A 23558-nucleotide genomic window follows, 5' to 3' on the forward strand; every position below is an offset into this window, starting at 1 on the left:
GTTGAAGTCTGGAGTCATTTTATTGTTTTTATAGTTGTTTTTAGACCAGTATAGTGGTAATGTGAGAAGGTAACTTTCCAATTAGAGTTAAATGTGGAAGTTATGGCTTTTGAGAGGTAAAAGCTCAATTCAACATTGTGGCAGAGTTGTCAACTTCAAATATTTGCAATAATGGTAATGCATTACTTTGCTGCCAAAAGCACTATAACTTTATATACAGTGTCATGTGAATTCCATCTGTCTTGTCTATTAGTACCTGATAAAATGATTTAAAGAACTATTATGATGCATTTGTAAGAAAAAATATCAGTAGCAGAGTCCCAAATCAAGGACGGACAATCCAACCCTACAAGTTTTGCAAAATATTCTCTCACTGGTGTAAAAATAACAGCTCAACATTCATCTTATCAGTTTTATATTTGGCATCATTCTGCTGTCCACCTTGGCAAGAAATCTTATGTATGTACTCTTATATACTCTTGAGATTATTATTTATTTAACAACGGTTTGCCACTAAGGGACATTTGTCAGTCTCACAGGAAATACCCAGAATCCTAAAAGTTTCCTGTGAGGTGCCAGAGAGCCGGAGATGGTGGCAGGGCGCTGTCCGATGTGGATGATAGCAAAGATAACACACATATACATACATCATGCACACATCTACAGAGTTCTTAAAGGAATGCAGTAAATGATGAATTTGCCCTTATCTCGTTGAGTTATTAGAGCAGCCCGTGTCACATAAACATCATTACAGTTCAGTCAGACAAACAGACACCGTGTCCTTTAAACAATAGATTTCACTGCAGGGGGGTGACAGTCCTGCTTTTATGATGTTGGATTTTATTTAAAAAAACGTTTGATCAGAGGCTCTCACACAGACATGTTAGAGTTCCTGGTGGAGTGGAGAGCAGGAGGCCTCAGGCCTTTGTTGTGTGTGTGTTCATTGTGTGATAAGGCCTGTGGTCAGACATGTGATTGCTGGTGCTGTTGTCTGGATTTATTTTTTGAAATAGGTCAGAGACACTGGAATACTCAGTGTTTATACCTCATTAAGTTAACTTCATTTTATTTTTATTGTCCAAAATCTCCCCTTTAAACATGAGGAAGACCTTAGACTTAAGTAAGGATATGACTGCTGTACACACTGTGATTTGTAGTAACAGACTCATTTTACCGCAGTAAGTGTGAAAATTGATACTGACTTCAGGCTGCAGCTTTGTGAGCTCTCTTTTTAGCTACAAAAGCAGATGAATTATCCTCCTAAAAGACTTAACTTTGTCTGTGTGTGTTTCAGGACTTCCCTCCAGGTGACGCCAGGGTGTTCGGTGTCTTTGTCTCTGAACATGGACGGCGATCTCTGGCTGAGGACAGGTATGACACGTCTGCATTCAGACCATGTGATCATGTGATAAAACAGCTGACCCTTCAAATCCCAGGCTATTTTTTCCCTTGTGGTTTCTCACAGTCCTTCATCTTGCCTTCCTTGTCATTTCACATCAGTTCAGTGAACTTTATTCTTTAGTCTTGTTATGCATAAACAAGACAGATTGCAGAACATAAGACAAAATAAAGATTTGAATACAGAAGAAGTATTACATGAACACTGAAAACCTCTCTGGCCGAGCGGTGGTTCAGCTGTGCTGCATCATCTTTTCTCACAGATGTTTTCTGTCTGATGATTTATTCATGTCATTCTGAAAAAAAAATGAATACAACTCATTTAAAGTAGTTTGAGCAAAATGTCAGACAGTTTCCTTCTGGAGAACTGATGGATCATGGGAATTCAGATCATTTCTGCGCTGATATTTTAGCTCTCTTCCATAATAGGCTGTTTCCAGTCTGCCTCTGCCTCTGTGTGTGTGTTTCTATCCTTACTGGGACCATTTTCAGTATAAACACCGACCTAATGGGGACCAGTAGTCCCAGTGGGGACCACAGTAGGTCCTAATGAAGCAGGCTCTTGGTCCTGGTTAAGGTGAAGGGTAAGGTGTGAACTGAGGCTAGGTAAAGGTTATGGCTTTGGGTTAGGCTGTCCACTATGACTGGATGTCAGTGCCATGTCATAACAAGGATAAGTGTGTGTGTGTGTGTGTGTGTGTGTGTGTGTGTGTGTGTGTGTGTGTGTGTGTGTGTGGATATGCATGTGTGCTCAAGGCTCTTTGTTTTTTTGAAAAAAGCTGTGGCCTGAGTCCATGTGCCCTGGTGCTGGCTCCACAGGAAGAGACAGAGATGGATGAAGAAGGCAGAAAGTAAGGAATGAGGGCAAGAAAGGGATGAACAGAGGAGGTGAAACACAGGAGGAAAGAAGAGAAGAGAAGGGGTAGGATGGATGTATGGGAGGGATAGATGAAGGGAGGTAAAATGGGGAAGGAGGTGAAAAGAGGAAAGCGGGAGTGTAGAGAGAATAGACGGGAGGAAGGGAGCAAAGAAAACAAGGAGATGAGCGAAAGAGAAAGTAGGAAGAGTGAAGGAAAGAGAGAGTGAGAGGAGAGAAGGTTGAAGGATGGAGGGAGCCTGGAGGTGAAATCATCTCCAATTCCTGTCTTCTTTCAGTCTTGTTCAGTTTCATAACTTTTACAAATGAACTGCACTCGAGTTTTCACAGATTGACTTTCATTATTTTTGTTCTTTTAACAGTCTGAAATTAAATTCCAGGCAGCTTTACGACAGACTTTCTGAGAGCTCCTGGGAAGGAAGGGGGGGAGTGTCCCCTGGTATGAACACTGTTAAACATAGATGAGAGGTGAGGAGAAGGGATGAAGGTAAGAAGGGAGACAAAGGACTCAAGGGTTCAGATGATAGGAAGGAAAGAAAGGAATGAAGTTAAGAGAGTTCAGAAGAGTTTAATGGGAGGGGGAGTGAAGGAGAGGAGAAAAAGGAACCAAGGAATTTAAGGACTCAGAGAAAACTCCCTGGCACAGAGACAGAAAAATAAACAAAATACCAACTCCAGTCCGCAGGGATTTTTTGAGTTCGCTCTCAAAATGTAAAGGTCAGAGGTCACCTCAGGAATTCTGTGTGTGTTCACATAGATCTGTCTAGTGTCTGAACATAACCAGGAACCTGAATGCATCACCACTGGGTACTGAGTGCTGACCTTAAAAAATCAGATCAGAAGAAAAACTCATTTTTCTCTTTTCCATTTCCACATGTTGTTTTTCATTTATACACACAAAGGTCGCACACACATGCATACAGAGGACCTATAGACGTGCACTAATTGTTGTGGAGAGATGAGTGATGGGGCTCCCATCTGGGTTTGGTGCCTTGCTCAAAGGCACCCTGACAGTGCCCAGGAGGTGAACTGGCTCCTCTCCAGCTACCAGTCCAACCACCAGTTCAAGCTGGACTTGAACCCACAACCCTCATTAGACGCCCCAGTTAGCATGTGTGTTACACAGCCATGGCCATTATTTCACTGTTACAATGGTCAGTGAGTTCATGTTTATGGAGGCTGCTCAGTGATGTAAAAACCAGTATGATACTGTACACTATTATCAGAGCCCCCTAAAAGTTTGTTTTCTGCTTTTTGCCCGCCTGCATGGATGACAAGTCAAATTGTCCTTCACCTGTCAGCAAAAGCAGCGTAAACTGAGATATCAGAGAATATATCTTTAATTTGGACTCCATTTGGACATTACCACTGTTAAATGAAGCCCTCACTGACACAGACATGACTTCAGCTGAACATTATAACTGTTGACATGTTCCTCCCTTTCTTTAATCCTACCTGTGTCTCAGATCTGCAGATGTCCACATATCAGGGGACCATGTCTCTCCTCAACTGGCCCAGAACAGTCTAAACACCATCCAGCCTGCAGGACCGTCAGCAGGTGAGCAAAATAAAAGAAACAACACGTTCACCGCACCACGTAATTAGAAACTTGTGGCTTCCTGTCAGCTCCTTGATAGAAAGTGCGTAAAGCTACTAGCGATTTGAACCGTTGAGGCTGTTGAGGTTGTGAATAAATTGTGTCTTTGGACATCACGTACTGTAGTGTAGCTGGTTGTCAAAGGGATGCCAGATTCAGCTCAATATCTAATATCTGATAATAAAGCGAAGCTTAAGCTGCTGATGTTACAGTGCTTGAACAACTCTTTAATTTAGCAAGAGGTAACTAAAAGCAGGAGCTGTACCTCTGTGTATCTTCAGCATCTCAGCATGGGTCACATCCATTATATTACAAATTGTGGCCTTGCACATGCGAGGATGGATTTTATGACATGAATTTGTAGTCTTGTTCAGAAAGTGTCGTTTTTTTTCCTTTAGCAATAAGACAGTTTTCTTTTCCCAGCATGTGCTGACTGAAGCAACGTCCTGCCGTACTGTTCACAACTTTGGCAGATATTGATGTTTAGTGTTATTCAACAGTTCCAAAGTAATAAAATGGCATAACATGAGATTTGTCATTACCTGGGATTGGTCTCAGGTCAAGTTTTTTACAACTGTTGAATGAGTCTTTGATTCTGTGATTAACAATGTGACCCCCTTTTAATTCTCTATGTGACCCTCTTTGTGTTCTGATCCAAGACCCAGGCTCCTCCCACACCCCTGTCACCCGTAGAGAGCGACAGAGACACAGCGAGCGGCAGCGAACCAACAGCACCTCCACCTTGGCGGCCTCTGTTGGCCTTCCCTGCCCCTTTTCCCCACCTGGGACTCAGGATGGGGGCAGAACTGAATGGCATGCTAGCGAGAGGCTGAGTCAGGCCAACCTGGATGCCATCACTTTCCCAAGTATCCTGCATGGCAGCACAGGTGATGACGCCAACGCTGCTGACAACAATGAAACCGTGGTGACCGACAGACAGATGAGACACAGTCTGAGTGACGCCAGTGTTTTAGAAGATACTCCAACAGACGTGTACAGAGGGAGAGCCTTCAGTTTAGAGATGAGAGGAGACGCCCAACGAGTTTCACCAGTGACCCCATCACCCCTGGCCCATTTCCAGCCTGCCCCCCCACTAAGCAGGAAGGTCAGTGGAGGTGCCGCATCTTCTCCTCCCCCATCCTCCGATCCATCCATTCGCCAGCACCTGTCCTCACTGCGTATCTCCGAGTCCAGCTTCTTCAGCCCCACCGAGCAGCACCAACCACTGGAGCCCGACCTATCCCAGGAGGACTTTGACGAGGTCTTTCTCCAAAATCCTGCTCCTCCCTCACCTCCTCCACAAATCAAAGAGACCAGCACCATGGAGGACTTTCCTCCTCTTCCTCCTCCTCCTCCTCTCCTCGCATTTGAGCAGGAAGCGGGGCCCCAGACAGTGGAAAGGTGTCTTGCACAATATTTTTATATTTATACGTGAATTGAAATATTAGCAATGTGATTGTTTTTTTGTTTTTCTTCTCACTCCATTTTTTTCTATCTTTCGGTTTTCTTCCCTTGATTCAGTCCAAACATGGAGTTAAACAATTCCATCATCCACACTGGGAAGTCATCACTCCACTCCCCTCCAATGTCCCCTTCCTCCTCCATCTTTCCTTCACATTTGCCCAGCCTCCTTCCTTCTCTGAAGCCACAGCCCTCCACCATCACCTCCATCCCCACATCCACCACAACTGAGGACAGCCTAGGTCTTGAGTACCAGCCCCTGGCCAAGAGGGAGAAGACATCCGAGGAGCTGCAAGTGCAAGCGCTGGCCCGACAGCTGGTGGGTGTCTGAAGTATGATTGTGACTCTACTTCGGTCAGTGTGCCTTTGGTATTATACTCTAATGTTTGTCACTGTGACTAGTTCAGACTCAGTTTTATCACACCTTGTTCTAATTTTAAAACTGTCATTGTACCGACTTCTGCCTGTGCCTTCTTCTGCCTGACACTACCTTTGTCGTCTGACCTAGTTCTGATTCTGTGTGTCTAGTTCTGCCTCGATCGGTGTATGTAACGGTCACTCTACCACTATATTGTTTTACACTGGTCTGGTTCTGGTTTTGGTTTTCATTGTACCTAATTTTGTCATACCTAGATCTGACTCATCCAGTTCTAACTTCATTTTAGTCATCATACTCTACCTTAGACTCCCAAAGTCAGAGTATGTTCTGATTCTTCCTTTTTCATTGTATGAAGGTGTTGCAGGACGGCTCTCTAGCGCCCCTCCTGGACACATGGGGGAGTAAATCCACTGTAGAGATTATGGAGGAGATCTTTCCAAACAGCAGATTGGTTGGTAAATCACCATGGCAACGCAGGGGCAGTAACCGAGTGGATGACAGGTAATTCTGACATGACGTGTTTTGCCCATAGACTGTATGCGGAAGAGAAGTCAGATTGTATGGAAGTCTTTGAGAAAATGAGCCCACTCAGACACAAAATTTAGATAAAAACAGCGCTGTTTTATTTGTGATGTGTGAATTTCCCAACTTCACTTGGCATCACACAACTCTGATGACTACTACTGCTGTCATTCTCCCCACCGAGTTAGTAAGAAGAGCAGGGCGAAGCAGGAAATGCAGGATGCATGCAGTGAATCACAACACTGGAATGCACCAAACATCCCAGACTGATGGAGTAGTTTAATGCTGGAGGAGGACCACTGTACATTTCCTTTGAAGTGCTTTATGTAACACAAGGATAAAGACCTTCATGTGTGTTTATTTAGCCTTAAGACCAAAACTGCAGAAGGTAAATTTATGTAACTGAAGGATAAGATGAACATTGGGGGAAAGAGGCTTCCTGTAAACCAGCGTTTGTCATTCTTGATGTGTTTGCTGACAGCCTCCTCTGCTCATGCTGACATAGAGGAGGCCTGTGCTGTCTCTGCATGTTGTGGCTTTTAAAGTCAGTGACATCTTGAATGTGTTTGGGTTTGCCGGTGAACATGACATTTAGGGAAGGAATGTTTCCTCACTGGAAAAAAGCAAACAGCCATTAATTATCGAGGCATCATTTCTTTGTTATACATGCTCAGTCAGGAGTCGTGGGAGGGCACTTTTTTTTTGCTTTGACCTTTGACCTTATTCTGCTGCTACATTCTTTGTAATGTTATGTTCATGTCCATGTTGAATGGAGTTTTTTTTCTCCAAGTTCTAAAGTTGGAAAAAAGGTTGGTTCAAAAAACATTAAATCAGACAATATATGTTTTAGTTGTATGACTTTGTGCCAGGCCGTGGCAGCAGATCCATATGGTTCAACCTTAGATGTGGCTGTCCCCATCATCAATCCTTCTCCAACAAGGGAAACATTCATCATTGATCAACACCAGTTCAGACTGATGAGGGTTTCAGTGTCTGCATGACTTAGGGGCTGAAGTTTTGGTTAGGAGAACAGATGAGACTTCTCTTTTACAGAGCTTCCCTCTTGTCATAGCAGACGAATGTTTATTCATCGTCTCATTTCCACCTGTTACGAAGAGACTGCCCTCTGCCGCCTACAGACTTGAACAGCAGTGACACCTAGTGGCCAGAGTTGGTATAACAGGATGGACCTTCCCTGTGGAATACACCATCAGTGTGAACTTGTATTGTGAAGTTCTTATGAAGTGTTTGTTTTTGCTCTTAATCATATTTTTTCATTGAATTGTTATCAAAACGTTCAAAGATGCACTTGCAAGAAACTGAATGAGTTTTAAAATGTATTGTGTATAAAAGTAGCCAAGCTAAATAATATGGGACAGTGAATAGCATCAAACAAGATGTTACACATTCAAAACAGGTATGAATTACATACCTTATCTGTGGTCTAGTCTAGTGGTCCTTTTATTACCTTTTTTTCTGCTTAATTTGCTCTTTCCTCTTGTCAATCAACAGCGTAATATTCTACAGGAATTAAGAGATTTTGAGGAAATGGCACTTGAATGAAATGAAATTATGAAATGTAGTTTTAAAAATAGTGTTGTTTCCCTTTAGGATCCAAGATGGCATCTGTGATCCTGTTAGGAGCACAGCGACACATCGAGGGAAGGAGACCGATCTGGATGACAATGAGAAAGACCTTAATACTAGGAAGGTAAAAAACATCTTTCTTATGAAGGTCTTACTTGTATTATTATTACCATCATTACTATGAACTCATAAATATATTGTTATATTATGAACAATAAACACAAAGTGTAGGATCTTGGGTGTAGCCTTGGGTGTGAGTCACATCACAGCAGTAACATCGGTGACACGGAGCATTCTTGTCTCCCAGGTGGAGCTGTGTGAGGCTCTAGGGCGCAGCGTGGCAGCTCTACGGCAGGAGAAGGAGGCGCTGTGTGAGGAGCAGAGACGTCACCAGGCACTGGGGTCAAACATGGAATCACTGGTGCAGGAACGCCTCAAAACCAATGAGAGGGACAAGTACAGCATGTTCATTGGTGTGACATCTTACTGTGACTGTAAAATATTCAACGCCTACAGCTGGCTTCAGGCTTTGGTGATGTAGGTGCAGATGATGACCTGACTGTGTTTGCAGGAGACCTGGAGAGGATCGTGAACCTGCTGCTGTCTCTGTGCAGCCGGCTGTCGAGGATTGACAAATCTCTGCTGGCGCTGGAGCGAGAGGAGCTGACGCAGGGGGACACAGCAGAGGAGAGGGTGAGACAGGATGGGTTCCACCTGTCCACACTCACTTTACCTGTTAGCTTGTGGGTTTGAGCTCTCCTGTGGCTTCTGAACATGGAGGTTGTTTGTGGTTTTGATCCAATGTTGATCTGCCATGTCTGTAATATATAAAGTATCACAGTTAAGTCCAAGTTTCACATGTTAGTCCTGTGGTATGTGAGAATCCCAGTGTTGAAGCTTTTTATTGAACTCACTGATTAAACATTAACCTTCGCACTGCTGCTTTGTCCGCACTCATGTCAGATGATTTGATAATCACACTAAATGCCTCACACCATATATTATTCATAAAGCTGTCAGTCAATTCTTTTTTGGATAGCTTTTTTATATAAACTGTAGTTTAGTTTATTATATTTTATAAAACTGTTTAAATATTTCAAAATATTTGCAATATTAATCAGTTTTTATCAGTTGTTACTGTCACACGTGTGGAAAACAAATGTGAAATGGTTCCTATTACATCTCACCTGGGTTACACTGCTGCACTGTGTAATGTAGTGTCATGTGTAATGCCAGTTTGTGATTTGGAAAGTAGTGATGGGGAGGGTTGTCATGGTAGCGACTTGCTAAAGTTCACCAGACAATCAGACTTTAGACTTTTAGACTTTTTTCTTTAAATTCAACATGTTGCAGCAGCAACAAGTAATAGAAAAAAAAAGAAAGAATAAAGAAAACAACAGTAGAAAAATAAGCAATAGTAAATAAATATATGTTGTAATGATAAAGAAAGTAGATGTTAGCATCACCAATAATGACTGTCGGACTGATTGTTGTCCAGAGTGCTGAGTTTTATAGCAGTTGGTCCATGATCAGTGACTTTAAAGATTGTACATACAGCGTGTTCAGAACCAGTAGGATCCAGCATCTCTTTCTGTACAACCGCTCAGTCTAACAAATAAACATCTCAGTTGAGTTCCAGCATCATATGAAACATAAACCCTGAGCGGTGGGTGAGATGTGAAGAGGCTCAGCTGTGACAGATGTTGAACTCATTGCCTTCACCTGTTGTCAGCATTATGCTCAGGAATTCAGTCATTAGGTTTCCTGTCATGAACTGAATCATATTTTTGACAGGTGTCATTTTTAGCTATTGGTGCCCCTCAATTAAAAATTTAAATTATAGAAATTGTTAGGATTCATCCTCTGGGGAACACGAATGTCCCCAGCAGACATTCTGACTTGTAATAGTTGGAAAAGCAGGTGTTATAATAACATTAACGATGGCTTTGTTCTATTCAGATGTCAGACAGTGTGGCATTAAGCCCCAATGCCAGGACTCTGAACCTGAAGCAGCTAAATGGTATTCAGCCTTCACTGACTTCACTGTTATTATTCACCTGTGCTCTTCCACCTGTCCCCGTCTTTAAATGTCTCCTCTGAAAAGTGCCTGTTTTTGTGCCACTCCATCTTAGAACCACACTGCTGGTGTAACTTCAAACACTAAAATCCAGGTGTGGTTTCCATTTAGATATTGAAGAGCTTGACTTTTAGTAATAAACAGGATTCTGTGTAAGCTGAATATTTTGTTGCTGCCTCCTCTTCAGGACTCGCTCCATCACAAACGCTCTCTGATCCTCCGTCAAACTGAAGACGCCTGGGAGCTGAAGGAGAACCTGGACCGACGGCAGCGTGTGGTCCACGCCATCCTGTGCGGCTACCTCACAGATCTGCAGCTCCAGGACTACCGCCGCTTTGTCAGCACCAAACCCTCCCTTCTGATTCGCCAGCGGCATCTGGATGATCTCATACGGCAGGGGGACGAGCAGCTGACACGATTGGCCGAGAGCATGCCGCAAGACCTGGCGGAGGCTCACGGTTGGTCGAGAGCCTGTCTGTTCTCGTCATCAAGCCCGGCCACATGCTCTTCCCCTTTTCAACTGCTGCTTCCACCCTCTGTGGTCCCAGGCTCCACCCACTCAGTCAGGTCCACCACTGTGACATCGCTGTGATGTCATGGACAGAGACATGAAGAGAGACAATTGACTTCCTAAAAAGTCCCTCTGAGCTCAAGTGATGCTCTAAACTGAAGGAGCTTTACATGAAGGAAGAGTGGGCCTGAACCAGGCTCTGTTCACACTGAAACAACTATGCAGACTTCACGCCTGACGAGGAAAAGCCTTTACTGTGCACTGTGTGGACTAAACTGACTGCTGCCAACATCTCTAAATATTCTCTGCTCCGAAAGCTGATTTTTTACCGTCCAAGCAGGTGTTTTTCAGGTTGGAAGTTTATCGTCCAAAACTTCAAAGGACAATTCCAGTGTTCTGGGTAATTTCCAGCTTTTAAAGGCTCGATATGTCTGCTTTCAGTCCGTCAATGTTCCTCTCAATATAGATGAGAGCAGGGATTTAAAGCTGTAAATCATTTGCGTTCAGTTATGTTTACATTTTCCAGATGAATTAGACACCCGCACATTTCCAGAAATATTACCACTGATGCCCTCAGTGGGGGCCCTGAATTCACCAAACCATGGGATCACTTCAGCTGACGGTTTAATTGAGCGAAAAAAAGTCCCAACCACACTGAAATTGTCCTTTAACAACCCTGACGGTGCTTTCAGGAAACTCGTTAATATTCTGACGTTCCTGCAGGAACTCGTTATTTCTAATGACAAGACAAAGCAGGTGAGCAGGTGTGTTATCTCCCAAAGAAAAGAATACTATTGTGTTTAAAATCAAATAGAATTTTGCCATCATGTGAAGTTTTTTTCAGAGATTTTCACAAGACCTGTTCTGCTTGTGCACATGTACAGTCAGCTTAAAATTAACACCAAAATTTGAGGGATTTTGTCATTTCACTGCTACAGAAAGAATTAAAACTCTGAGATAATCAGAAACAGAACGCACGGATCCTGAGGGATAACTGTTATGATCACTGTCACATGATCCTGTAACACTACTACTGTCACAGCTGTCTGTATGTCTGAAGCTGTAGCACTTTTTTAGAAGTTTGACTACTGTTTGCAGCAGAATTTACACTGACAATTTTAAACCTCTGTAAAAGTCAATGTGACAAAACAGTTCATGTCAAAAAATGGAAAAGTCCAGATTCCAAAGATTTTTACAGGATAAGATGTTTGCAGACATCACCCTGATTTAAGTTTGGATTAAATTTGGTTGCTCCAAAACAATGATAATTATTGTAGTAAGTCTCATTTGCAGCTGTTACCTAAACTTTAGAGGTCAATTTTTAATGAATTTGTCAGATATTAAGTCCATAAAATGTCAAGAATCACAACACATGCCTCAATTTACCTAAAGATGTTTGTTTATCATGATATAGACAAAATTGATGAATAAATGAGTCATAGAAAATGCTGATAAATGTTGTGTCAATCACCTAATCAGTTAAACTGAGATGTTCTTTCGTTCTGGTTAAATGCTTCACTCAGTTGTGGACGCAGGTTTCCCAGTTCCCAGTAACAAGCTGTCTCAAACTATTTCAAACTCTCATTATATTCAGACTGTGGTCGTTGCAAGCCACTGCTGAAACCATCCAAGGATACGGAGACACATTCTAATGTTCTGTCATTGATCATCTGTGAAATCAGACAATGTTTGGTTTTCTAATTTCCCACCAGTTCTGTTCAAACTGTCAGCAGTCAGAGGGATGAAGGGAGCACACTGTAACACTGAATCAGCACTACTTTTGTAAAACTCTTGTCTGTTTCAGAAATGTAAGAAGAAGCTGACATTTTCCATTTAATCTCTGCCTGGAATTTGTGTTCAGTAAAAGTGTCGGCTCTTCGTCAGCTCTGCCTGTTTTCTTTACTTCTCATCACATTTGCAGTTCCTAAGGCAGCGTGATGTTTGAAACCTACAGAAGATGAACACTAAAACATGATTTAAAGGAGCAGTACTGTAAAAGAATGATCCAAAGCTGAAATCTCTTCATTTTTTAGTCCCTCTTGCGAGTTTCGCCCCCAAAATGTTGGATCCTACATTTTCCACAATGCCTCATAAATACTCACATCTTTTGAATTTCACACCCCCAGTGTATAACATAGGCTTCCTGTTCTAGGTTGAAGTCTCCAGGCCAATCAGAGATAACCCTGATGACATCACTAACACTAACACTCGCCAGCCAAGAAAATAACATTGAAATAATAACTGTCCTCTCTAGGCTCCCGTAGTTTCCACAGAACATATTCTTCCACTTTGGAGCAACTCTTCCATCAGTCAGTGAAGGACCAGGTTAATATCTGAGTCACGTGGTTTTAAACATATTTAAATGTTAATACATTTTGACATGCAGAAGGTGCCATTTACTTCCCTTCTGTTCACTGCACCTGGACACTGCCAGTGGCACGACGAGCATCACTTCTACGGAATCAATATTTATTGTTCAAGTACTGCTCAGTGGGTGCTTTTACGTTTTTACGTAAGTTTCATTTGACTCGTTTTTAGAGCACCTTTTGAATATTACAGCACACAATCCGCCTCACGTCCTCGTCCTTAACCCAGATTTTACTGCTCGTTCCTGTTTCTTCATTGTTGTCATCCACAAAGGCACAACAGAATATCTCTGATGTGTTTTGGTTCTTCATTGAATGAAATTCAATGAAGAACAATAAATAACAGCTCCCAGTTTTTGCTAAATAAATGTATTTTGTAAATTACTTTGTGTCTTCTTCAAATTGTCCTGCACCCACACACACACACACACACAAATATATTATTTCTACTACGACTCATACTGTTGGATAAACAAGCAGTTACAAGCCGTTGTCAGGTTGTTATTGTGTAGGTGTATTCTTATTAATTAATTATTGGATAATTATGGGTATAACTTTATAATAAGGGTACAATTCATGATCTCTAGGCGTACTGGCTACACATATTGTGTTGAGTAAACATGAATAAGTGTACTCTGCATATTATGGGACCTTCGATAGATCATCAGTTAAAGAATGGTAAATCACACTTATTTCATATATTAATTGATCATGACCATAATACATTTGCTCAGCTCATGTTTCTATGCGAGGAGGTACTGCTCTGCTGTCATTAGAGAAGTGGGATGTAGCAGGGTAGAGAAAGATGCAATAAAACCAAAATCATAGAAGAATCCAGCTAGTTGGTCACTTATGAATTTAGTATGAAGTAACTCTGAATTAACATTCCATAACTGATGATCTATTAAATGTGACTTTATCACTTCAAGTCATAGTGACCTGAGTAATATATTAGTGAAGCTCTACTGAAATATTTGATTTTTATACTTATTATGAAGCTTTACCCAATTAGAATATTGCACATTTACTTCCAGTACCAGCCAAAGTGTCACTATGCTATCGATCAGCACACATCCGGGTTACCTGCAGGAATGCAGCAGGTGAGGCTGGCCTTAAATACCTGTGGGGGGGCGGGGGGGGGGGGGGGCGGAGCGTTAATCTGCCTGACAGCAAATTCTCCGACCTTTAGCCCCGCAGGGAGGGAGAGACAGGCGGAGAGCAGAGGAAGTGGAGAGCAGGATGGCCGCAGATCTCACTCAGGACGCTCTGCTGCATTTCCTCCGGAGCAGCGGGGGCTCGGTCAGAAACTCCGACCTGCTGCTGCACTTCAGGGACTTCATTCGGGACCATGCGGACCGGGAGCGGAACCGGGAGCTCTTCAAGAAGTTCGTCAACTCCGTGGCCACCGTCCAACAGGTGGACGGCGTCTCTTACGTGGTTCTCAGGAAGAAGTTCAGAGGACATGTGTCCGGGGGCCGTGACGGGGGATCCTGCGGGCCGCCGCGACTCTCCGCCGGGAAGAGCGACGAGCCCCCCGCGGGGAGCGAACCGAACGCGGCTGCGAGCTCAGAGAAACCTCGGCAGAAACTTCCGCTGAGGGAGGTGTCAACACCCGCACCTACCGGGAAAACAGTCCTGCCTGCGGCGGGGATCATGCTGAACTACAACAACAACAACATGGAGACAAATTTGAATCTAAAACAGAAACAACATCAAGTGATGAGCACACCTGAAGGGTCTGGTAGACCAGCAGCAGCACCGGTGGGGAGTCAGAGCCCAGAGAAGACAGGATCAAAGACCCTCAGTCTGTCAGACCCCCCTGCCCAGGACCAGCTTACTAGGGTGGGTGCTGGCCCACCTCCAGGGATCACACCTGTGGTTGCAGCAGTCAGACATCATGGAGAAACCAGCCAACAGGTCCCCGTCCCTGAAAACCTCAGAGGAAGGGAGGCCTGTCTGCAGCCTGAAAGAGGCCTTCATCAGCAGCCTCCTCTTCATCACGTCAGTCTTCATCCTCAGGTTCCCCCACGCCATGTCAGACACAGGCAGAGCTACAAGTCTGCTGTTTCTTATGATGATGATGATGATGATGATGATGATGATGATGATGAGGAGGAGAAGGAGTTCCCGATGAGGCGAGGTTCAGGAGGAGGAGCGTGGCCCCTGAGCGTTCCCCTTAGGGACACGGGGAGGGCCATCTCTGCCTCCTCACCGTGCATCCTCGACCCACCTGCACCATTCTCTGTTGTCTCCTCCTCTTCCTCTCCACCAGAACAGAAGCTCCCGAAGATTCACAAGATTCACAAAGGGGTAGGGCTGCCTCCCGTTGGCCCAGGTTGCAGCATGGATTCAGGGGTGGGGCTGAGAGGGCAGTGGGCGGGGCCAGGTCTGGAACCTGGGTCTTGTGTGGGGGATCTGATGTCCACCAGACGCAGCCTGCCTTTAGAGACAGAGCGCCACATGCAGTCCCCAGACCGAGCTGAAGGGGTGGAGCCTCACCGTGATAACCTCAAGGACCACCGATACTCACAGCCAGCGGGTGTCCAGCCGCACCCCAGGAAAGGGCAGGATCGAAGCCAAAGGGCGTGGCTGTCGTCTAGCCAGAGCAGCATCTTCTCCCCTTCCTCTGACGCAGCCTCCCCCAGAGGATCGGGGTGGAACAGCAGCAATGAGGATCTTCGGGCCAGAACAGGTACCGCAGCATTCTGTGTGTTAAGTGTAAAGAATGAGTTTGGTGTTATTCTATATTTTTGTTATAGTCAACAAAGATAAAAACAATGACTCCTCCAACAAGTACTGTGTGTGTCTGTATCCTGATATATGTTGTTCCTCTGTGCCACAGAACTGGGGGACATGTTCCGTCAGTACTATCAGCACACACACACTGTAGTTTATTTTGACTTAATCCCCAATATACCATTCCACTAACACCAATACTCCCTAGAGAACTAAATGTGTATTAATCCGCTGCTGAAAATAGTCCCAAACAAATGACCTATTTACACTTGTTTGAGTAACTTTCCTTTAAAAACCACAGTGCCCAGCTGTTCAAACATCTCAAGTAATACATGTCTGAAGACCAACAATGACACAAGAACTTTTTTTTAGATTGGAATTGAGAACTATCTGATCAAAAAATAAGGACACAAGATTATGACTGACTGGACAGTTAGTATGTTTTCATTATATAGCAGATGCTTAAAGTGCTTAAAAGTATAAACTCACAAACGTTCTTATATTCGAAAACAAGCAATCACCTTTAATTTCTGTTTTCATTAAATAAGTAAATCACCTTCACTTGTTTTGGAAAAATTAATTACATGAGAATTGTCTAATGATTTCCTATGAATTGTGTAGGCAAGTCACTGAGTTACAGTTGTAGAAAGCAAAAATCAGTATAAAAAATGTCTCTAACCCTTCTTGTCAACAGGTAAGATGGTGGATGGGTCTAAAATCCAGGAGGTACTCCAGCGAGACCAAAACGCCAATTGCCCGTCTGTGACGAGTCGTGCCGACAGTAGAACCCTGGTGCCTTGGCATCACTCTACAGGCCGTCTGAATGATGGCCTGGAGCCCACAGCTCATTTGCCACCATTCCATCACTCCACCGACCATCTCCATGACGACCAGGGCTCCACAGCCCGTGTGCTGCCATGGCACCTCTCCACAGGTCAGAGCTAAAGTTTGTTGGACTGAAGTTATTCCGTCAACCGAGAGTTATTCTATGCACTTTTATTTGTTGAAGAGATGACATCTGCCAGGTCACATCTCTGTGTGGTATCAGCGTGCTTCAGTCTGTAATAAACTCTGGATTTAAAGAGATTCCCCTGCATGGCTGAAGTCTCTGCAGAGGCACATTAATACAATATATGGATGAAATTATGGCATCAAGGGTGGATTAACCACTGCCACAGCTTCCCTGCCCACTTAAAATGATCTTGTTTGGAATGGCTAACTTGAATGGTGGAGTTATGATGGGCTAAGTGCAAGTGTGTCACTATAGTTTGCCAACGTGTTAACGTGACACAATAACATTAATACGAGCTTTAAACAAGGTGATCTGAACGTCTTATCATTACATTGTATTGTAATGGCTGTAAATGCAGCAAACATGATAGCGTTATCTTGTTAGCATTAGCATGTCTGAACGTGAGTTACTATTGTACATGGGAAAAGTAAAGAACCATTCGGTTATTTTCATCTGTTGTACAGCAGCTGTATAGTCTGTCCCTAGAACAGTGGGCTTTAGGCCACTTGGAGCAGCTAGAACCACTTGTGTTTTAACACATGGTGATGTAACACGTGTTAGGCCTTAGCTTCTGTAACTAGTCTTTACTCCAACACACAGGTCATCTCCATGACGACCGTGAGGATGTAGAATCAAGCGAGGGCTCCACTTCTTCATCGCCACTGCGGCAGCGCCCGGCAGTCGCCAGGCGGGTCAGCAGCCATTTGAGGAGCAGGATGTGCCGCAGCCTGGGAGCCGACCTCGACCAACTCCTCCAGGAGAAGGCAAGGGGAGGAGGAGGAGGAGGAGGAGGAGGAGGAAGTGAGGCTGCCCGTCTAAACCGTCTCCACCTCATCTCCTCCTCACTCAGCCTTCGCTACAACCTGTCATCCTCATCAATGTCGTCTTGTTCCACACCGCCTCGCTGCCACAGCCTTGCTGATCTAGTCGAGGGAGGGGAGGGGAAAGGAGGGAGGAGGAGCCTCCCGGCCACCTTCTCCTCCACTGCTCACCATGAAGGCCCCAGTAGGCAGGTGAGACCATTTCTGACCATTTCTCTCATTTCTTGCTAGCAAACCTGAAACAACAACTTTTTTAAATGAATTATGCAATATTGTAACACTTGATTCCCAAGAAAGGTGACTGATTAAGTTGGTATTTGTTTCTGTCATTAGTCACTGGTCCCTCTGGAGCCCAAAGAGCATGACTGGTTGGTGAAGGGTGCAGCGGGGGCCTGGCCTGACATCTACTCCCTGTTCAGAGAGGACTCGTCCCTGCTCAACAGACGAGACTTCATCTCCGGCTTCACTGTGCTGCACTGGATTGCCAAACACGGTGATCACAGAGTCCTCAACACCTTATGGTACGTAGGTAGCAAGTAGCTTTGTCAGTTAGTTTAAATTGGAAGGTCTGGTTTACATTGCATCCTGAAACTGGTTTCATTCCAAAAAGAAATGGTTTAAATAGTTTGTGGGCTGTAATTAGTGATATCTGAACTGCTTACATGGTAAATGGTCTGTATTTGTATAGTGCCTTTCTAGTTATTTCAACTACTCAAAGCGCTTTACATGACATCCTCATTCACCCATTCACACATCAATCATACAGGAGAAATGTAATTTGGAGGAGACTATTCTTTCATACTCATTCACACTCTGAAGCCATGCTTCAGGAGCAAGTTGGGGTTCAGTGTCTTGCTCAAGGACACTTCGACATGTTGACCCATAGGAGCTGGGGATCGAACCCCCGACCTTCTGATTGAGGGACGACCCACTCTACCACTGAGCCACAGCCGCCCATGGATCACCATCATGTTTGTGATTGTTTACTGATGTTTTAAGGAGAACTGAATTCTGGGATTTCAGCCCAACTGCATCCTGAGGATGATGAGGTCTGTTGCATTTCACTGCCGGTCAGATTTACATGAGATCTGCTGTGGATATTCATGGTCCCCAGAGTGTGATCTCTAATGACTTTTCTGACCCCCTGATATCTCCTCTAGCATCACCAGTAGATCAAGATTTACATTTGTACACAAATAATAAAATCAGTATTCTGATTACATTCCTGCTCCCCAAAGGATGAACCTGCTGTGTTCAGACAGAACTGAATTTTAGTTGTGGTTGTGATTACATATAAAGTCAATGGGGATACTTAAGTAGACAAGAATTAGGGAATGAGCAAACTATGCACACGATCAAGGCATGCAGATTTTTTGAGTTTTTATGGAAAAGTAGGCTGTTTTATTCCAAATAAAATAAGTCCTGCTGCGGAGCTGATGTGCCACAGTGGCTACCTACGACTAGACGGTGAGCTTTCATTTTGGAATTGTGTTTTTGGGCCCAAAACGATGCTGAAACTTTAAGTGTTTCAACAAGTCTGTGTAATGTGGGTAAGTGAACAGTGTACCACCAGCTGGTACACTAAAAAAAAAAAATCAAGACTGCTTCCCGTCATTGCAGTGGAGGCGGTGAGTTAACATGCGGGGGTGTGTCAGACCCTTTAGTCTGTTTTTCCAGCAAATGGCTACAAGGCTACTGGGTGAATTTCCCTGACATTTTCCAGAGGTAAAGTCAGAAGGTCACCAGGTTCATCCTCTGGGGACCATGAATGTCTGTGCCTAATGTCATGATAAATTCCAACCATCCAGACTGGTGAGATATTTCAACTTCAGATCAACAGGCTAATGTAGCTAAAAAAATTTCTGGGAATTTCTGCCAAAAGTTCTTTGTTTTCTCATTTTCAGTGCTAAAAATGTTCAGTGTAACAAAAACTCGTAAATAAATGGGCTTCACAAATGAAGTTGTTAAGCTGAGGACATCAAATATAGTGAAAGATAATTAATACAGGCACTGATCTTCTCTTTCAGGTATGGAGTTGAAAAGGCTGGTTTGACCTTTGACATAAACGCCAGGTCAACATGTGGCCACACACCTCTGCACATCGCCGCCATCCATGGCAGCCGGAACATCATGCGGTTGCTGGTTAAGAAGTTCAACGCTGATGTGAAGCTGAGAGACACGACGGGGAAGAAGCCCTGGCAGTACCTGAGCCGCACCACACCACCAGATGTCTTCCAGCTGCTGGGAGCGCCATTGCGGGCTGCTGGAGGAGCAGAGGGGGGAGTCGGGAGAGTAGATCCCAGCGGGAAACAGCAGCAGCAGCAGCGCCGGCGGCGGCGGCATTACTTCTCTTCGGCTTCCTCAGGAGAGAGGCCGCTTACCATTTCAGGCACTACTAGGGTCAAAAGGTCATCGTCCATCGCTGCGTTCCTCAAACACAAATCGCTGCTTCGATTTCATGGACATCAGTCTGACTCTTCTGTTTAAAAACCTCAACTGATGGATTAAGTCAGATTTTGTTTGGCCAGTTCTGCAACCTGATCTAGTGGTGAATGACCACTAGACTACTGAGCAACTGTTTGCTGGCCAGCTGGTTTTAAGCACAAACAGCCTGAGTTGGGCCTAACCACAGCATGGCCGAGATCAAAAAGTGGTTCATGATATGGCACTGGTGGAATATTCTGCATACGAGGTACTGTTTATTAGTGCAGCATACCATTAAGGATCATCATGTGCTACTTAAACAATAGTGGTCTACCATTAACCATTCTTTCTGTCGGTATGAACATGTGGAGCAGGATGAACTATTTGCTCATCATTCTGTTAATCCTGTTCCACACTGCAGCTTCTCTCAAAGCTACAGTTCACTGTGGATTTTCTAGTTTTTACTCGACCTGAACATGTCCTTTCTGCTCTGTTTGATGCATGAACCCAACAGGAACCCAACAAAACACCCAAAGATTACATTTCAGGAGCTACAGCCATGAGTTTAAAGAGTTTCTCACAGACACTTTGTGACAGCAGTCATATGAACTTCAGCTCTTGGTAGGTTGTCAGCTTCAGTTAGGATCTGTTGCTCGTTCCTGCTGTGGATCAGCAGAGTCTCCACACTGTTCAAAGCCTCTAAAACTGCAAGTGTGTGGCATTCTGACGTAGAAATGACTAAAAAAGGGATTGAGTCCATTTAGCCCAACAACAGGCAGCACTAGTTTCAGTGCCTGAGCTTTCAGTTTCACTGGAATGTCAAAGAAAATATTTTATCACAGAGGATGATGCTGGATTGAATCATGTGTTGGCTTAAAGCGACAATTGAAAGCACTTGGCAGAGTGGATCTGTTGTCAGTGCGATTGTCTGATGTCATTGTTATGAGGGGAAATAATTTAAGCAGGAAGTTGAAGTCTCTGAGCCGCAAGGCAACATGAGCTCCAGTTTCAGTCTGAAGCTGTGATTCACTCACAGGCGATGTGTTCATAGACAGATAGAATACTGAGATAATACTGCAGCTTTTTAACACATCTGATTATCTTTTAATTCCTCATATTGCTCCTAAATGACCCATCAGTGTGTAGACTGGTCTTCGTCCCTCCTGGCAGCCTTTAGTCTCATGAACATTTAGTCTAATGAACATGTAGCGCTTTGGAGTGTAGGTCATCATTAGACAAGACAAGAAACATACTTATAAAGTAAATCAATCAAAAGTTTGCAAAAGGCACTACTTTTGTAAAGCTTCAGTTTTTACTGGCACTGAATCAGAGGTGTTTTAAGTTGGTGGTGTAATTTAATGTCATTCTTGTTACAACTTGGTTCTTATTTTAGTCGTCACTTCTATCAGTAATGACGTGTAACTCACCAGCTGAGATCTGGGAACAGCAGTCACATCACTTAGAAAGTCAGTCAACAAACCCCCCAGGTAAGAAAATTATACCAAACGATAATCATTAGAGTGCGGTGCAGTGCTGTTTCCAGTCATTGTGCTAAGCTAACAGTCTCCTGTCTGTCACTGTCTCCTACTGATAGGACAGTAGTGTCAATCTTCTCATTTAAGTCTCGGTAAGAGTGTTAATAAGCGTGTGTCCCAAAATGTCAAACTATTGCTTTAACTTGGTGAGTACGACTGACCCTTTGTGATGTTGTTGTGCTCGGCTGCACTTTGTCGTTCCCCTTTTATGCACAGAGACATTGTTTGTCACATTCTTCTTTGGCTTTTTCTTTAGTTACGTTATCCCTACAGGGTAGTGCGTTGCATTCAAGCGCTGCTTGGACGTCTGAGACTCTGTGGTTAAACAGCAAAGTAAAGGCAGAAAAGGACCCCATAGTTCTCCTGTTTCCTTCGAGTATTTGTCCACCGGGTGTAATTGTTCAACATGGCTTATCTTTGCAGCCCGTTTCAGCAGCAGCCCCTGGAGTGTCTCAGCAACACTTGAACATATCAGACCATCAGATTGGTTTATTCGTGTGGTCGTTTAGTAGAATGTGCAGACATGATGTTGACTGTGATGTTATCTACCGTCTTCTGTCTAATGGAGCATTTAGAAAATCAGCAGGAATGAATCAGACAGGATTTGTAGAGTATAGTATGAAACATGTAAAAATCCTAATATTGTGTTAAACACACACCACCAGGAAAAGCCCACATGGAAATTGACAGTATTTTCCACACCACTGGTTGATGTTTATGCTGAGAATTAAATGTTTCACAGTTGGTGGCATCTTGTTGTTATAGAATGGTATTTATGGAACGTATTTGACATCTTTAAACACTGTAGTCTCTTTTCTAGGATTCTCATCAGACTATTTTCTTTTTTTGGGCTCCATTAACGGCAAAAAGCACAACTGAAATATATCTGAAAACTTCAATGATGAAATTAAGTGCAAAAAGAAAACTTTAGATTTCCCTTGAACCTCCGGTCACTTGGTAAATAAAATTGTAATTATTTTGCTCTCTTACTACATTATGTTTTCAACTTGTTTTTCCCCACAAAATTAGATGTTAACGAGGAAGTATAAAGTTATCCATGTCACTGTTATTTTGCTCCTCATTTTGATTATTTAACAGTATTATTTATTATTTTACTGCCTTTTTGTCAATTCTGGGCCTTTACAGCTTCACCATCCATCAGTACTGAGGTTTTATTTTTATTTGATGTTTCTATGTGGGCGATGCCATGTTTGGTATGTGCTCTTCCAAAGTGAGGATTGGCTACTTTTATCTGTTATGGTGTTTTTAATACATCCCTGGTTGGGATTAGTGTCCACTTGAACCATCTGCTGATGTGGTGTTCACAATGTCATGATAGAAGTGGAAATAATTCTGAAATTCTTTTAAAGTGAGACTATGTGACACTTGACAGGGGAAATAAATTTTCCTATAACAAATGAAAAGTTTAATTCATAATACAATTATATGAATTTAAAAACGGCTCCTGAAATCAGGCACGGTGCCTGAGAACTTGGAACCTTGTCTTGTACAGAGGTAGTTTTATGTCGAGATCTAGTTTTAAGATGAGTTTTATTATTTGAAGTTATACTGTACTACTATGGTGCATATTCCAAAATAAAATGGTGTTTAACCTGACAGACAAATCTGGGGACTGTGCAGGAATGGTTTCTGTACTGGAGATACAAACACATGAACACCCCCTCAGTGAAGTATTGTTTTATTAGTTCAGTTAACAGTTGTGCTCTGTGGACCCACCCAGCAGTTCTACCACTGTATCAGACTGGTAGCAACATGTTCAGTCTGTGTGGAGAAACACTGCAGGCTGAAGGACATGTTTGCTCATGACTGTGTGTGTGTGTGTGTGTGTGCTCTTGTACTTGTGTGAATTATGTTATCGAGATCACGTTTAGAAGTACAAGTTTGTGTGGAGTATTTGTTTGAACAAGCTCGGCAGGTCCACTGCATACATTCTGAAGAAGCTGGTTAGACCTGTGGTGTCTGTTCAGTTACATAACTCTACTGTGTCTGTGTGCCTCATATCAAATAATACGCTTTATTGGCATGAAGTGTTACGATGTTGCCAAAGATGAATGAATGAACTGAACTGACGTTGGACGAAGACAGACCAAGCCTTTACACTGTGACAACCAACACTGGTTTTAGAGTTTTCCAGGTTGGGTGTGAAAAACTAAGAACAAGGCTTTCAAAGGAGGTCTCTGTAGGATGTTGGGTGGGTGACTGTTCTAATGGAGGAGCAGAGAAGTGTGTAAGAC

General features: G+C 43.4%; 2 protein-coding genes across 2 annotated transcripts in view; both read left to right on the forward strand.

The window, feature by feature from the left end:
* shroom3 (shroom family member 3) overlaps positions 1 to 12780 on the forward strand; it is a 54027-nt gene extending 41247 nt beyond the window's left edge. Inside the window, exons 18-26 of the mRNA XM_070850270.1 lie at positions 1295 to 1371; positions 3742 to 3833; positions 4532 to 5273; positions 5394 to 5652; positions 6068 to 6213; positions 7846 to 7945; positions 8129 to 8294; positions 8393 to 8514; positions 10086 to 12780. Coding sequence (XP_070706371.1) covers positions 1295 to 1371; positions 3742 to 3833; positions 4532 to 5273; positions 5394 to 5652; positions 6068 to 6213; positions 7846 to 7945; positions 8129 to 8294; positions 8393 to 8514; positions 10086 to 10490 — 2109 coding nt within the window. The 3' untranslated portion in view covers positions 10491 to 12780. The remainder of the gene's footprint in view (positions 1 to 1294; positions 1372 to 3741; positions 3834 to 4531; positions 5274 to 5393; positions 5653 to 6067; positions 6214 to 7845; positions 7946 to 8128; positions 8295 to 8392; positions 8515 to 10085) is intronic.
* A 1214-nt stretch (positions 12781 to 13994) lies between these two features.
* On the forward strand, positions 13995 to 22277 carry LOC139219219 (ankyrin repeat domain-containing protein SOWAHB-like). The gene is made up of 6 exons (XM_070851025.1): positions 13995 to 15467; positions 16206 to 16445; positions 17124 to 17536; positions 17678 to 17865; positions 19372 to 20906; positions 21014 to 22277. Exons 1-5 carry the CDS (start codon positions 14015 to 14017, stop codon positions 19829 to 19831), a joined length of 2754 nt encoding a protein of 917 aa, XP_070707126.1. The 5' UTR covers positions 13995 to 14014; the 3' UTR covers positions 19832 to 20906; positions 21014 to 22277.
* Positions 22278 to 23558: the final 1281 nt, after the last annotated feature.

The sequence above is a fragment of the Pempheris klunzingeri genome, chromosome 19 (assembly GCF_042242105.1).
Source record: "Pempheris klunzingeri isolate RE-2024b chromosome 19, fPemKlu1.hap1, whole genome shotgun sequence".
NCBI lineage: Eukaryota > Metazoa > Chordata > Actinopteri > Acropomatiformes > Pempheridae > Pempheris > Pempheris klunzingeri.

What these genes read in the sequence shown, in the direction of transcription:
- LOC139219219 (XM_070851025.1), top strand. Translation starts at nt 14,015, where the DNA reads ATGGCCGCAGATCTCACTCAGGACGCTCTGCTGCATTTCCTCCGGAGC. An exon ending in GGATCTTCGGGCCAGAACAG is followed by an intron (nt 15,468 to 16,205) that starts GTACCGCAGCAT and finishes TCTTGTCAACAG; the next exon opens with GTAAGATGGTGGATGGGTCT. An exon ending in AGAGTCCTCAACACCTTATG is followed by an intron (nt 17,866 to 19,371) that starts GTACGTAGGTAG and finishes CTTCTCTTTCAG; the next exon opens with GTATGGAGTTGAAAAGGCTG.